The sequence below is a fragment of the Clarias gariepinus genome, chromosome 11 (assembly GCF_024256425.1).
Source record: "Clarias gariepinus isolate MV-2021 ecotype Netherlands chromosome 11, CGAR_prim_01v2, whole genome shotgun sequence".
NCBI lineage: Eukaryota > Metazoa > Chordata > Actinopteri > Siluriformes > Clariidae > Clarias > Clarias gariepinus.
Window position 1 is genome coordinate 11380402 of NC_071110.1, and position 17141 is coordinate 11397542.

Genomic DNA, 17141 nt, shown 5'->3' on the forward strand with positions numbered 1-17141 from the left:
CTCTCTTAGACTTATGAATAACAAAAAAAGTGTACAGTTTTTGGTGCATTTTGACAAATTTTCTGAAAGGATGTAACTTTATGTAATATTTTATTTACTTATTTTTCTTCTCTCTGCACTTATCTTTATGGATATTAATCTGTTAAATGCAAACCAAAGACCTTTGTTTGCTTATTATTATGTATGATTGTACATTGTAAAACTATATCAATGTCTTTCTTCCCTGTTCTTGTATGTTTTAATTCTTGCATTAAAAAAAATGATACATCAGTATAGCTTCTTAGTTTAAATACAGGATATCTTACAGTCTGGTTAACTCTTGAGCGCTGTAAAGAAACAGGGGACAAAAACTGCCTACCAAGGAAAAAAAAAATTACTGATAGTTTTTGTACAAAAAAGAAAAACAGGGAAAAGTCCCTAAAGTGCATTTTTTTTTTGTGCAACTGGGAGAATTTTAAGTGACAATACATTTTGATATTTATCGACTATCTTTATGTGCTCTGTGTAAAAGCCATTCTAAAATACAAAGTGGTCAAAAAAAGTTTTAAGTCTTGTAACACGCCAACAGATGGCAGCACAGGGAGCACCGACCTTTATACAGTAAGTCAGTGTGTCAAAAGACATCATCCTGTGCACATAGAGAGGCTTAACGTCCTGTGCTATTTAAATAATGTCTGTTACTACGTCTGCAATTGTATCACGGACAGCAACTTATAAAAAGTGTAAATGTGAAATTCTGCGTGAAACTGAGTAAATTTTCCATATAGTCATTTTACATGGTTCTGCAAGTTTACAGCCATGCTGCCATGAGTCGTTCAGGGTGTTTTGAGTAACACGGACGCTTCAAGAGTGGACGAACATCACTGGAAGACGATGAGAGACCAGAAAGACTTTTAACGAGCTTAACCCCCGAAAATGTCAAAACCATTCTGCAACTTATGTACGATCATATACGGAGACATTTTTAGCCATATTTTGAACTTACTTAATATAATATTATTAAGTAAGTAATAAGTAATTAAAGAGTTTTCTTCTAAACAGAGCTAATACCTATTTTTTTTTAAACCACATTTTTTTCACACTGAAAATGTAGGAGGAGCACGGTATCAGGGCCATATCAGGACAATAAATTTTCCTGAAGTCAGTTTAGTTTTATAGATGCAGCATGGAGAACAAGACATTTGAGGACATTTTGCATTTAACCAATTCTGTCCTGCACATCACTAACATTCACCACCTTTTTGACACTTTCAAGAAACAATGCTATCTCTGCAATTTTGTTGTGTTTACACAATGACAATAGTTTTTAAATCAACATGAATACATGTTTATATAAGAGTTTAGATTGATGTGTTAAAATTCCGTTTCTCTCCTCAGCTGGAAAGCAAAACCATTCACTATTCTGTATAGGATGTCTTTTGTTTTGGCCATTTGCAAGTTCTAGTACAGTCATTAAAAGCGATCTAGAACCGTGACCCTTCCTGTTCAAATGAAAGGGCAAAAGGATAATGAGGTCATGAGTAAACCTAATATTCTTAAGGGCTCAAAGGCTTGTGATATGTTTGTCCAGCTGAGGCCGCATTCTCAGGACAGTTTCATGCTGCACTACCTTGTCCTGATCTTCCTAACAACCTGATTACCCCTAACAACTGCCTGTGTACTGTGTTGAGCTGTTTGCCTAAGGCATTTACTCCCCCACCTGGTTTTTAACCCAATAAAAGCCAGGTGTGACCTTTGACCTGTTGACAGAATTGCCTATAAAGACACTAGGTCTCTGTTTGGATTTGCCCACAAGTTTCACTGGATATGGCAACTCTTATCTGCAGATTTATATACTTAATATAGTTGATTATTATTGGCTAATACTGAATAAAGATAAAAGTTAATGTAAAACTTGTGTAAGTAAGGAACATTTTACATTGTGCAAATTAGCTGAAATCCAGGGCTTTTATATATTTCCTTTCACTTGCTAATGTTATACTGCACCATGCTGTAACTGAAGATGAAAAAAAAAATTCCTGTTTATGGATGCATTGGCGTATTGGCTGATAGAAACCTAATGTGCCATTAGTCACTAACTCTTAGCTCCAACAATGATGCATGTTTAGCAGGCTGGATCATGGAAAGCTTTGAATCTAAATAGATAATCTGCTTAAAAAATAGATAGCCTGCTTGCTTCATCCATTTATAGTTACATTGTTGTCAAGAAAACTAATGTGTGCCTATCATTACTTGCGGTGAAGCACATCAGTTTCTCTCTCTATCTCTCTCTATCTCTCTCTCACTCACACACACACGCACACACACACACACACAGATTGATGCCTTGTGCTTCCCTCTACTGGCCTAAATTTTTCTCTACATGGTGTTTTTTGTGAGTATTTGGTATATAGTAATAAAAACACACAGCAGTAAAAAAACATTTGTTAAGGATTTTTTAAAATGTAAAATAGCTACACATGGCACTCATGAGCTGCCAGTAATACAGAACCCCCCTGCCCTTTAGACCTGTCTGAGTCATCCTGGTGGCCCGCTTCTGATTTGGAGATCTTGTCTCATGGAGGCGCGTGTGGTCTGCCTGGGATGTGTGTAGTGACTGGGGACAGTTTCTTTTGACCATTAAGATGGTCTTAGACTCGGCTGATGCAGACAGCTGTTCTCTGATGACTTGTGTCATTTAATAGTTCAATAGGACTGAAATCACCACAAACAGTTTTGTATCTGAGCCACCAATAATGAAAGTGGACTCCATATAACTTAAACACCTCTTCTGTCATATTGAACTTCCAGTTTCCTAACAATCAGTATGACTGCAAATCAATCCCTCCTTTCAGTTATTACCCAAATTAGGATGGGTTTTAATTGTCACATTTCATACTCATTTCCCTATTTTTTTAGGATTCTGTAAAGCTAAATTGCGACCATGACCACTGTTAAAAGCATTATATAAATAAAAATGAATTAAATTAAATCTGAATGTCAGTTTTTTTTAAGACTGCATTTAAAAATATTTGTAATGCATAACAAAGTTTCTTTTCCTTTTACTGTGGCTTTTATCATGAGTTGTTTTCTGTGCAAGCCCTCTAAGCTGAAGCCTCCATAGCAACCTCTTTTTATTGTTCACAATGATTCAAAGTTGCAGTGCAACACAGCAACTCGCTCTCCTCGCTGTGTCACATATACAATTGACGAATGACGGAACTGGGAATGGTAGGATAAACATTTAATAAATATATAATTTAATATGCAAATTACATTTGAGTACATTTCAGTTTATTTTGATGAGGAAACAAGTATTGTACTCTAATCTGTACTGTGTACTGTAATCTTTTCTATTTTTTCTCAGGACCGGGTACATATAGAGCGTTGTCCAGATATAATGGACTCAAAGAGGTCATTCACTTTCAACAAAAAGCTTCTTTTCATTGCCAGTCAAAATTTAATCACAAGCCGTAGTAGGAATCACACACTCTTGCTGCCAGCGGCAGCTGTCAGACATGTAGACCTGTGGGAAATAAAGCCACCAGACTTTAGCCCAAAACTATACCGCACTCTAAGCTTGCCTCGGATCAAGAAAAAAACAATCGACCCGGCTATACTCAAAGAAGGATTAAAAGAGATTTCTCAAAGCCTTGATAAAATGCCCCCTGTCATGTGGTCTAAGCAAAAACAAAAGAGGAATACACCAGTGTTTGTCTCATCATACAAACCACTTGGATTACTGGAATCACAGCTACAGTTTGTGAAGTTTGGACAGTTTCCAAATGGTCCCTACAAAAACCCAAAGCCTCACAATTTCAGACCTGTAAGTTTACTACAAGAATGTCACTTTACTTTATGTATGCCGTGCATTACTCACTGACCAATGAATAACTCCAGTAATTAACTCCAGTAATTAACAGTACGAATGGGTAATATTCGTACTGTTAATCTGAAATAGGTTCATGCCTGGAATTCATGTCACAACAGCAAGGACTGACAACTTTAACACGCGAAATCTGAAGATGTAAATGCTGTAAACAGTTTTTTTGGTGTAACATATTAACACTAGATGGCACTGTTTAAGAGGCCTTTTCTGTTTGTTTGTGATTGCAGTGTGATGAAAACCTGCCAGACATGGTGACTTTCATAGAAAAGGATCCTGGAAAGTTTAACTTAAAGACTCGGTTTTTGCAAGAACGTGAGCTTAATTACTTGCTTTGTGATATATTATTATTATTATTATTATTATTATTGCCGTTGTTTTTGTTATAAATATTGCGATATGAAATTTTCAGGTATCCAACCTGAGCCAACTCCTCCAAAAGGAAAACCATCAAAGAAAATGATAACCTTCAAACCAGCAGAACCCAAATGGGATGCAAGACTCATACTGCCAAACTCCACTTGGCCCTCCACATCAGCTACATACACGGTGATTTCAGATGGGCAGCATGGTTGAGTGTTTATTATTTATTAGCTAAATTTAAGTCCAATTGTATATATAAAGCTCACATGTTTGCCAAGAGAATGAAAGGATGAGTGACTTGGTCATTGCACACAGTAACGGGTAATGGTATGAAAAAAGATGTTCCATTTACATCATATGGAAATTATCATCTGCAATTGGCTTTAAGCTGAAGCCCTGAGGGTAACAGGTATTGGGAGTTAACTACTGATTGAGATCATGCAAACTTGTTCATGCAAACATGATCATGCAAACATGCAAAAAATGTTTTATATACTTCCTATCCTACAATTATACAATTTACTTTACATACATAGTGCAGTTCTCGAAATTTTAAGTCACAGATTTCTCAATTTTGTGTTTTTATTTAATCTTTTATTTTTTAATATAGACATTTTTTGCTTCTATTATTAACTAATGTATACTTTTTCAGAGACATCGACGCAGGAGAGGGATGTACAGTGCTTTTATTGACCGTGTGGAAGACAAACTCACCAGATCATGGATGAAATAATAACATTTTAACAGGAAAAAATATTACTTCAAGTACAAACAGAGTAAACTGTATTATGATTACTATTATGTAATATTGCTATGATCCTGAAGGACTTGTCATAGTTGTTTCAACTAAATATATTAAAGGTAATAATAGTGTTTTTTTATTATATAAAAAAATATATTATACAGTTCTGCTGAATTTATTCTACTCAAGAGTTTACTTTTCAGCAAATTTTCCATCACTAGTAAAACTCAGACCTATACAGAAAAAATAGTGGATGTGATTTATTTTCTGTGTGCAAATTCTTTTTGTCTTTTTACCTGCATAGATTTCCTCTGGGTTGTCTTATACAATAATTTTGTATAAGAGTGCTGATCGACAGACAGGGTGTACTCCCACCTTACACAAAATATAGGATGTTGCTCCAGGTCCACCCCTTCCACCCAAAAAAAAACAAGATTAATTTAAAAAAAAAAAAAAAAACAGGAAACCTCTCCCAAACAATATAATATGTAACTTTAGCTTTGGGGGTTTGACTCTCTCTATACGTGGAGCTTGCATGTGCTCCCCATGCTTGGTGACTTTACTTCAGGTATTCCAGTTACCCTAATAATCCAAAGGCATTTCCAGGCAATCCAGGTTGAATGGCATTTCCAAATTGCCTGTAGTGTGTGAGTGGATGTGGGTGCACATGTGTCCCTGTATTGTATTAGTGGATGTGCACTGGGTCCTCAGCAACATGTTTTCTTAAAACAAAGAACTCTGGCATGATATTCTTATCATTATACTAATTACTGAAAAAAGTCATTTATTACAGTAACCAATTGATACAGTAGATCTATCTATCTATCTATCTATCTATCTATCTATCTATCTATCTATCTATCTATCTATCTATCTATCTATCTAAGTTTGTGGACATCTGACTCAAACATATACATACAAAAAAAATCCATACACACTTCAACATGGAAAAATAGGCTTTAAAATCACAGTCACATGATAGCATCAACAATGGTTCAACTACTGAGGAGGAAGGATAATACCACAAATTGCAATTCAATTCAAATTTTAAAAGCGCATAGATAACACCTGTATGTATTACATACATTTTTGAGCCCCTCTCTAATATATGCACGTTGAAAATAACATTTCAGATGTATTGCCACTTTGTTGTTATAATAACGTCCAACATTCTGGAAAGGATTTTTACTTTACAGAGTAAAAATTCAGAGCTCCAGAGTTAGGGTTGAGTGTGGTTGTGGGGATTTTCCCGTTCAGTCATAATGGCACAAGCACTGATATCATGTGAGGAGGTCTGGGTTGCAGTCGGTGTTCCAGTGGTGTTTAGTAGGTTTCAGGTCAGGGCGCAGAAGCAGGATATTCAATATTCTTTCTTGGCAAACTTTTGTCTTTTGTCTTTGGGGGTCGACCTCATGATTCCAGTAAAGGAGAAATTGCTTCAGCATATAAAGGCATTACCAGTTGTGTTAATCTATCTATCTGTCTATCTATCTATCTATCTATCTATCTATCTATCTATCTATCTATCTATCTATCATACATAATATATACAAGAATAGTGAATCATGTTGCCTAAATTATTGGTATATTAAATATATTATATAATACTTGCATAAAGTAATGAGCTCATTTCTTTCTTTCTTTTTTAAACCTGTTTTTGCACAAATCGTGAATGATGTATTTATATAACTCTCACGCTCATTTTTTTCCCCCATACAGGTGCTATAATAAGGAACCTTCACTGAGCTAAAAGCCTCAACGCTGCAGTTCTCTATGCAAAAACGGCCTAAGCGCGCACCTGCAGCTTGCGTCACAGTTTATGAAGCGCGTGCTTTTCATCGACCAATCATTTCAAAGGTAAACAAATGAGGAGCTCGGAGCTAACTGCCGCCGCTTAGTGTGTCCGGCGCTGCTGCTGCACTCAGTGGTGTCCGTGTGTGTGTGTCCTAGCGGCTAAATAAACAGTGGAAATGAAAAAAAGTTCTGTAAAGTGCTAGGGGTAAGTAGAACAATATATGACTGTTTATTTTAGTATAACGCTAAAAGTAGTGGTTATGGTGGAAGGCTGACCTATAGTACATGTGTCCGTTTGGTCTTGCAGTTAAAGTCGCGAGCCGTGGGGTGTTTCAGGAAGGGAACATTACTGAGAAAAAATCTGTGCGTTTGGTAAATATTATTGTTTGTGGTGTCGTTTCAAAAGTGACATGTAATAGTTTGTAGTTAAACACTATTATCTGTTTGTATTATGTTACTTATTTATTTATCTCACTTTATATTGTAACAAAACATGGTAATAGTAGTAATAGTATCAGTAGTAGTAGTAGTAGTAGTAGTAGTAGTAGTAATAATAATAATAATTATTATTATTATTAAGCTTGTTTGTCTAAAATGTCTATATCCAAACTATTACTATGAGCATATGAGTTTGCAGCCCCTTTCTGTAAATATACACCACAGTGTTTGTATTGGCTGCTATGTTCATTTTTACTTAAACATTCTAATGTTACTATGGATGGGAATCACCAAGCACCTCCCTATAAGATATTATCACGACACTCAGGTGCCTATTTGATAAACATTGGCATTCTTTAAATATCACAATTTTATAAATATCCATATGCGATATTATATTTTCCCCATTTTATTGTTTTTAAATTTTAATGATTAAAAGTTGTAGCCTTGTAGAAGTGTAGCTCATTCCTTATAACATTAGTTTTTTTTCACCTAAAAATATTTAAACAATAAAAACTAACTTCAAATACAAGAGTTTAATATTAAACTGAGCAGCATGTAGCTCTGTTATCTACCATAATTGTTCATATAGTAAAGAAACGGCAATATTTTACCTCCTTAAAAGCCTCCAAAGTATCAAAACTTAATGTGACCGCAAACGCATGAGTTGAGTGGCTGCGAGCATGTGGGTGTGTGCAGCTTCTAAGACTGGAATTCTAGTGGTTACACTTAAACTGTGTATCCAAAACATTTTTGTTTAAAAATCACATTAGCACTTTCCCAAGTTTATTAAAATTGTATTTAGATCCAGTTTGACAGTGTTCATCACATCAGAAAATACCTTAGTATTAGACATACCAAGAAAATATTGTCCCTAGAAAAAATGTAAGCTCCAGCCTTTAAATCACATGACCTTACAATTACTCTTATAACTGTAATATTGAAATAAATAACTACAATAAAACATGAATTAGCTAAACTATAAATTAAATAAATAAACTAGTTAGTCATTTCTTAGAAACCTCCGGACCTCATGGTGCTTACTGAAACCCACACAATTAAATATTAGATGATAACCACAGTAAATTGTTGATTAGTTAGTTAGCTACTTAACCAAATTGAACCTAGGGGTTGTTTGATTTTAGGTCAACCCAGGAATCTGTTATATATGTATGTTTAAAGGTAAGTACCATTAATAAATTCCATGACTATATGTTTATTTGTTCACGGGTATCCTTCTTCTTTTTTTCCTAGAACCTTTTGAGAGTCAAACCGGAAGTCCACTTATGGATCTACATCATTGCCTTTGCTTCATCTGACTTCACACCAGATAAAAATGGGAAACGGGATGTCTGATCAATCCAGTATATTTTCTAATCTTTCTCCTTGGAAGTCTCTGCACATTACCATTTTGGGTCTGGACTCTGCAGGCAAAACCACCGTCCTGTACAGACTGCAGTTTAATGAGTTTGTAAACACTGTTCCTACTAAAGGGTTCAATGCAGAGAAGGTCAAAGTATGCCTTGGTCGCTCGAGGACAGTGACCTTTCACTTTTGGGATGTCGGGGGTCAAGAGAAGCTGCGTCCGCTCTGGAAATCCTACACTCGCTGCACTGATGGCATCGTGTTTGTGGTAGATTCGGTGGATGCTGAACGGATGGATGAAGCCAAAACTGAACTTCACAAGCTTGCACACTCGATGGAGAGTCAAGGTGTTCCCATGCTTATTGTAGCAAATAAGCAGGACCTCAGGAACTCTTTGACCCTGGCAGAAATTGAGAAGATGCTGGCATTAGGGGAACTCGGCGCCTCTACTCCATGGCACTTGCAGCCTTCATGTGCTATAATTGGTGATGGTTTACTAGAAGGGCTTGAAAGACTGTATGACATGATCCTTAAACAGAGGAAAAAGCTAAAGCAGCAGAAAAAGAAGTAATGAGTCATGCTCAGAAACCAGTAGAAATGGGTTTATATTGTGATGCTAAGGGATGGCTGTATTTTGGTCAGAGTATACTTGGTGAGTTTTCTCCGGGTGCTTCGGCCTCCCAGAGTCCAAAGGCTTAAGCCTCTGTTCCCTATAGTGTGTGTGTCCTGCAATGCATTGGCACCCTGTACAGGGTGTACTCTGCCTAGTGCCCTTAGTCTCATGGGATAGTCTCTAACCCTGTACATATGCATATAGAAGATGAATAAATAAATAAATTTATCACCTAACTGAGTTTTATCAGTTTTATCATAGTCTTATGGTTTGTAAAATCCCAGGGCTTTAAGCACATTTCTATTAACTCGGGAGTGAAGGATCTAAGTGACATTTCTTAAAGTACTGTGCAGATTAAACATTTATTACTTGAAGTGTGTTAATGATGAAGGAAGTATAAGTGTTGGGTGTGTTCTATTTATGAGAACTGTATGTAATGTAACATATGTGTCATATTTCAGGTTAATGTAGGACCAAAAAACACTGGATGTCTTCTACTTTTTGCTGATTTAATTTACTCTTTTTTTTTTTTATCTTGTAAAACAGGTCTGTAACACTGCACCCCAAATTACTTTCTTGATTTTTTTTTTTTTCCTCCTTCTTTTTCCTTTTGGGGAACTTTTATATTAATTACAAGCACTTTAGTTGTCATACTCATTTTATGTAAATGTTTAAGAATATTAAGTATATATTTTATTAATATAAATAAATATTCCTATTGTAAAAGGTCATTTATTTTTGCTGATGCATTTTTTCAATACTTGTTCCTAGACCTCAAATATCACTGGAGGATCGAACTATCCCTCTTTTCGTGCGAATGTTGATTGCAGATCTGTAGATGTTTATCAAGAATTATTTTAGTTCTGCTTCTGTTTTTGTTGGTCACTGCTAGCAGTGGCTTTAGATAAAAAAAATAAAAAAAAACAGAGAACAGCCAATATGATGTTATCAGAATCCAGTCTGATTCTGACTTCCTTTTCATGACTTTTTTAAAACTCAAAAGCTTATGTACAATGGTGTTAAACATAAAGTTCTTAATAAAACATATAATTTAAAAGAATTTAAACCTCACAGAGTAAGTGGCCTTATTGTGCTATTGTTATTCCATATGCAATCTTTTAAATCTTCTAAAAGTAAAGGAGTGGTGATAGGCAATTTATGAACAATGGCATTTTAAATACTAAAGGGAGTCCTTTTTTCATTCCCCATTACTTCTAAACACTAGGTTTAAAGTTTCGGTTCAGCCTTGAGCCATGTTAATAACATACTGTTTACAACTTCTGAACAATCTCTGGCAGAGGACCAAAGGACAGTGATTTTCCAGCACTGTGCAAGTTCACCCATGAATCAATCTTCAGGTTTTCTGCTTTGGCAAATGGCAAGAGTGTAACCTCTGAACCAAAGGCTTATCACAGTTTCCACTTAGAAACAACTTATTCAGATCTATCAGATGTTACTGCAGCTGAAATTGTCAAAGCCACAAGTTAGCTTAGTGCTTTTCAAACAGCTAGTAATCATTTCATGTTTCTTTTTGGACAAATAAAAGTTAACACATACAGTATAAAAGATGATCTGAGTTTTGCCATCGCTTTAACCCACTGACATGTGGCATTGAAAGAAATCAGCATTTGGTTCTGCATTCCATTATTCATGTTGCAGTTAGAAGGAAGTACTGTGTGTGTGTGATTGATTTTGTGGTGATACTACGTGGGAATGTTAGTACCGTAGGTGGAAGTTCTCTGCCGTGACTGAAACAAACAATCCAGGCAAGTCAAACTAGTCTAAGCTGGACTTTGTAACATGCTGCTTTGCTTTACATAAAGTTCATTTGCAGTGCTTATAGATAAGAAACTAAAAAGTTTGAAGAGATAAGGCTTAACAAAATGACAAATATAGTAACTCAAGAATGTCAGTGTGTCAAAAATATCTTTGATTTAAATACCTACCAAGAGACATGTTTCCTTTCTTCATCTGTAAAGGAAAAATTTATTTGCTTTAATTTTTTTCAATTTACTTTGTTTTTACTATTTTAAACTTTTACAGGTAAAAGTGTTTCATATTCAACATGATAAGTTTCCATTTTCAATAGTAGACTTACTCATTGTTTTTTTAGATTTATAATTTTCTATTTGCTCATCAAAACATACTTTTTTTTTTCTTTTTGTGTCCTGTCCAGACAGGAAAGATGAGAATGTACATCCCCGCCTTATCTCCTTTACAAAAGGAAGGGGGTGATATGTGACTGGAACTATGCCATGGGTTGATTTTCAGGTTTCTTGGAGAAAATTGCAAAAGCCCATATATATAATCCATAGTTACAAAACCATTTCCTGTAACACAACTAAAGCGTTTGGTTAACAAAAGTAAATGACAGGCTCTCTGCTGTTACGATGAACCATGATGAGGTATGCTCTTAAAGGGAAATTGTGACACATTGTCATTTGTGACACATTGTCCTACATACAAGTTCCTGCTTAAGTTCGTAATATATAAATATGAATGCATTTGCAGCAGAAACTAGTAGTCTGGAATTCATTCAGAGAGTTAAAGGACTTTACAGTCCAGATGGATAACGACCAAACATGCCAGAAATGCAATACGAAGCAAAGAAATTATTATTATTTAACAATTATCTTAAAGTGAGCAGTCTGGCAACTGATCTTAACCCAACTGAGCATGCTTTTTTTTCACTGAAGATAAAGTGGGAAAAAACCCACAAACAATCAGCCACTGAATTCAGCAGCAGTAAAGACGTGACAAATCAACTGCTTTCATTAAGGTCCAGAAAAACGAAACTGGGTGTTGAATGCTTTTAATAGTGAAGCTCTAATGGACTGAGCTGTAATCTTGTTGATAGCACTGAAATAACTCACTTACAATGAGCAAATGGGCAAGGCGACAAAAGAGGTGCAATAAACACTGAGTTAATCATTGTGTAGAAGTCTTCCTGGAGATGACTCAAGGCAAAGCTCAGTGATATATATATAACACTGGTCCTTCACATCATCCTCATCACTCTGTACCTTTATTTGGTTTAAATTATTCAAAAAACAGTGGCTACAAAAAATGACTGTGTGTGTGTGTGTGTGTGTGATAAATGAATAGGTGTGAGCTTACAGAGAACAGCAACATCCTCTATAATCAGCCAGCTGCTATATGGACAGATGGCAAACAGAACAATCAGCTGCTTAATGCTAGCAGACTCATTTTCTTCTTCCTCTCTCACATTTGAAACTTAAGCTCACTAGAGAGCAAACTAACTAGTGTCCATGCTGAAATAAATGATCTGCAGACTTCTTTTTTTTAAACAACTTTTTATTAAAATGAAACCTCCAGTAAGCTAAGAACACCGTGCAAGCATCTGGTACAATTAGAATCCGGTAGAAGTAAACAAAAAAACATTTATTACTTCATTATACATTCATAAGGAAAATTAAGGGAGAAATAAAAATTTGAAGTGAAACTATAATTTAGAGATATTTTCTAAAATAAAGATAGGAAATGAAGATTTTTTTTATGGGTTTGTAAATTGGCCATTTACTCACCCATTCCAAACAAACAAACAAATACATAAAGAAATAATTAAATAAACAAATAATAATAATAGTATTAGTAAGTTTGTCTGTCTGTGTGTGTCTGTGTGTGTGTGTGTGTGTGTTTGTGTGTGTGTGTGTGTGTGTTTGTGTGTGCGTGTGTGTGTGTGTGTGTATGTCTTGGGGTGTGTTTATCCAGTAGGCTTTTGATCCTGATTGTATTTATTTTTGTTCATGTTTTTTAATTTTTTTAAATTCGTTTACATTTTTATTAGTTTGACAAAAACCTGAACAGCAACAGTGTCTATTACAGAATAGAAAGGTTTAGGCTTACAGTGTAAAAGAAATGAAACTGACAGCAAATTGGTTTCATTTAGAAAAGAATTGCCTAAAGATTGAATGTGATGCAAGAACTGGTTTGAACAGAATATAATAAAGTCAGACAGTTGGTGTAGATTTTTAGATTTGTCACTGTTAAGCCTCAAAATGTTCCATAAAGATCTTTCTATCAGAACAGGACAGAGCATGGTGTGAAAAAAATCCTGTTTTGCTTTTCCAGTGAGCCAGGTGTTTCCTCATGTACCCGGCATGTATCAGTTTATTGTACAGTATGTCCTCCACGTCTCAGCATTGGGTAATTAAGAGCACAAGTCTTGCTCAGCTAGGCAGAAGTCTTCTGGAAAGTCTCGGTATAAAATTTCCTCTTACCAGATCCAGTTTTGTAGAAGAGTTGTGCTGAATCAGCAGAACACAATGATATGTAAGAGACAAACCGTAATGGATAACTGAACAGGAATGTTGCTCAGCTGGTGCGAAACAATGTGCGCCTGTCTGTTTTGTCAATTTGATTTATAAGAGAACACATACTTTAAAGATCTAAATTAACGAGATTTCCCCAACATTAGCTGTATTTTATTAACCCTTCAGTCCAAGATTTTGATCTACACACTTACCAAAGAGTAAGACTCCAAACTGTTGTGTATCCACAGCTGCTCTGTGTATTAGTACTAGTACAGCAACAGTATATCATTTTAGTTTCTATCAAGAGCCTATGATGAATGTTAGAACTGTGTAAGTTCTGCAGCTGTCTGCTGACAAAATTCAACAGTTCATTGAATCTGTTTGACATCAAGGTAAAATTTCACACCAATTAAATTTGACAGTTCACTGAGATCTCCTAAAACTCTGTCTAGAGTGAAAACCCTTGAGGCAATGTTTCGGTATCTGCCAGAAAGTTAATGTGCCTTTATTTCACAGAAATGACACCACATTAGTCATTTTCACAGTTTTATTTTAGGACAGACATGTCTACATTCATTCATCTGCTTTTAGCACAAAAGCAGCTTATTAAAGGTAAAATCCAGACTAAACGACTTGCATATTAATCTTTACTGTATAATTAACATGTGATCTCCAGTGGCTTTCAAGATTTACTTTGTTGTCATTCTGAATTGAAATTAGTTTAAATGTATTTTCACTTGGGTAACGGTTTCCCACAGTTCTATTCGACTAACTGCTTATGATGATGCCAGTAGAAACTAGTAGCCCTGTCTTTGAATTTAGAAAGTAGAAGTAGAAGTTTCTACTACTGTAAAGTAAAAACTGAGCCAAGAATTTTCAACTTGGCACAAATGATTTGTGTAGCTGTGCTGTGTAAGTCCAGCATTTACTGATACTATATATATATATATAAATACAGTAAATGACATTTTCTCTCAACTCTGTTCTCTATATATACAGTAAAGATTATATATATACAAATTGTAGGACTGTCTTTTTACAAACTACTGTACTTTCTAGTTGGGGACTTTAATTAAATTTATAGTTATCAGCTATGACTAGAAGGCTCGATCCCCGTCTCTGTGTGCATGGAGTTTGCATGTTCTCCTCGTGCTTGGTGGGTTTCCTCCGGGTACTCTGGTTTTCTCCCACAGTCCAAAGACATGCAGGTTAGGCGTTCCCAAATTGCCTGTAGTGTGCGAATGAGTGTGTGTATGTGTGTGCTCTGCTATGGATTGGCACCCTATCCAGGGTGTACCCTGCCTTGTGCCCTAAGCCTCCTGCCGTAGGCTCCAGGTCCCGTGACCCTGAATACAGGATAAGGCTGTATAGAAGATGAGTGAGTAAGTGAGCTATGAATAGAAATAAACATTTATTCACTCATCTTCTATACCGTTTTATCCTGTATTCAGGGTCGCAGGGGCCTGGAGCCCATCCCAGGAGACTTAGGGCACGAGGCGGGTACACCCTGGACAGGATTAGAAATAAATAGTCAGTAGAAATTGCAATGTACACAACAGTAGAGTCCAGGTCTCAGGACTATATTGCATTTTGTGTTAATATGGCTTTGAACATTGCTGAAACATGGTGAGAGATGAAGCTCTCTTTTGTTTATCTGAGCTAATAGAGAAACATGTGCTTCTTCTCATTTTACATTGTACCTGTGCTAACAATGTCTCCTTGTAATGCGAGAGGAAAATTAGCAACAGTTACAGGAATAAAAAAATTCCACCAAACCAGCCAAAAAATCAATCTCTGTAGCTTCATCTGTACGACTACATATTTCTTCTCATTTACTTTCTCATACTTTATCTCTAAATAAATAAATAAATAATTCGACACACACACACACACACACACACACACACACACACACACAGATGCTGTCTGGATTGTATTAAAAGGTAAAAATGGATTGGCTGTGTCTCATGTCCTGAACTAGTCACATATTACTCTGTTTGTTCTGCATAAGTTCAACGTTCAAACTGCACCCTCCTTCACCTTTCCTTTTTTTTTTCAAAGAGAGGATGCAGGTGCTGCTTCCTCTCACTAATAAGGTCCAACGTTATGGAAAAGTGCAATGCAACATGGCTATTCAGAGTTGTCTGCACTATTCATTTGTATGCCTTCTGATCTTTTTTAGATCAATCTTTTACCGAATCTTTTTTTTTTCAAATTACTAAATATATTGTGCATATTTTGTAGAACCACTTGACAGAACACCTGCTATCCAAAAGAGCATGTTAATGGAAGACATGTGTTTAGCATATGACGTAGACAAGTACTACACTTTCTACAGCCCTTCTTTTTTTCTTTTTTATATTTTTTATGCATTTTAATGTAAATCGAAGGTGTGATTCTGCCTGTATTCTGTACAAGGTTTTCTGTTTATGTGTTCACTTTTTTATTTTATAAAGAATTTCTTTGGAGATGGGAGCAATGAAGCTTTCATCAAGCAATGAAAAAATGTTAAGATTGTGATTAACATTGCTATTAATTAGTAATTATATGAGTTTTACTGAATTTCAGGGAGTTAAATAAATTTACATTCCATTTCAATTGAAGATCATTCCAAACCTCCCATTATATGTAAGGATTTTTTCGTATAGAAGTCTATCAGTTTCCATCAGGAGTTTCTGTTCACAACCAATTTACCCAAGAAGAAAAAAAATTATAAAAAGTATAATGCAAATACACATGATTTTGTCCAAAAGAGTTCTCTGTCTGACTAAATATAAGGATGAGCTAATAGTGCATACTTTTTAATTGTTTTCTTGTTGTTTGAATGGAAAATAACCACCAGAGGGCCATCACTGCCCAGAAATATAATAAATGGTGGATCATTCTGAGGACAGCCATGACACTGACAGGCCCAGACTTATTGATGTGACTTTAACTACCTCATTGTCACGGTTAGGTTAAGAAAGCATGGCCAAACAAGAATATCCAGGCAATGGCAGTTTTGCAGAGCACAAGCACACACACTACATCTAGCCTAATCTATATACTTTTGGACTATGGAAAGATTCCAGAGTAGCCAGATGAAACCCATCAAGCATGGGGAGAACATGCAAACTCCGAACACCCAGTCCCAAGCTAGGAATCGAACCCTCGACCCTAAAGGTTCAAGTAAACACATCAGTTTGATCATATTCTTGTCCCCATGAGAATATACAACCGTGCTGCATACAGTGTACATACTGCGAGATTGAGATGATCTAGTTAACTGTAGATGCAAAGTTTGACAGGTGAGTCTTTAAATAGGGACATACTGTACACACTGTACACCAAGCATTGTAGTTAAAACAGAAAACTTTAATTTGTTCCAGTAGATGGGGCCATTGTACCTTGCTAGGAAACAGTAGGGACCAGCTGACATGCGTTGAAAGGCACAGCAGGAGTTTTGGAAAACTTTTTCTCCTTCTTTGTTTTTATACCAAAATCTTATCAGTTCATTTCTAAGTAACTAATACATATTTGTACAATTTTATTTTGGATCTCAACATGAACTGCAGTATGCAAATTGCAAGGCTACCTCCACATTATTATTCCTACTACTAACAACAACAACAACAATAATAATAATAATAATAATAATAATAATAATAATAATAATAATAATAATATTAATAGTTATTATTATTGTTG

General features: G+C 35.6%; 2 protein-coding genes across 5 annotated transcripts; both read left to right on the top strand.

Moving 5' to 3' along the window:
- The first annotated feature begins 3128 nt into the window (after positions 1-3128).
- si:dkey-30e9.6 (uncharacterized protein LOC564083 homolog) lies at positions 3129-5044 on the top strand. Of its 2 annotated transcripts, none has more exons than XM_053507937.1 (5): positions 3129-3210; positions 3347-3805; positions 4096-4180; positions 4278-4414; positions 4881-5044. In XM_053507937.1, exons 1-5 carry the CDS (start codon positions 3193-3195, stop codon positions 4959-4961), a joined length of 780 nt encoding a protein of 259 aa, XP_053363912.1. In that variant the 5' UTR covers positions 3129-3192; the 3' UTR covers positions 4962-5044. The 2 variants fall into 2 exon arrangements, with proteins under 2 accessions (XP_053363912.1, XP_053363913.1); XM_053507938.1 differs by having other exon boundaries at positions 4278-4436; positions 4881-5020.
- A 1792-nt stretch (positions 5045-6836) lies between these two features.
- Positions 6837-10193, top strand: arl4aa (ADP-ribosylation factor-like 4aa). Of its 3 annotated transcripts, none has more exons than XM_053508053.1 (3): positions 6861-6969; positions 7072-7136; positions 8457-10193. In XM_053508053.1, exon 3 carries the CDS (start codon positions 8539-8541, stop codon positions 9136-9138), a length of 600 nt encoding a protein of 199 aa, XP_053364028.1. In that variant the 5' UTR covers positions 6861-6969; positions 7072-7136; positions 8457-8538; the 3' UTR covers positions 9139-10193. The 3 variants fall into 3 exon arrangements, with proteins under 3 accessions (XP_053364027.1, XP_053364028.1, XP_053364029.1); XM_053508054.1 differs by having other exon boundaries at positions 7072-7127; XM_053508052.1 differs by lacking the exon at positions 7072-7136 and having other exon boundaries at positions 6837-6969.
- The last annotated feature ends 6948 nt before the right edge of the window (positions 10194-17141 follow it).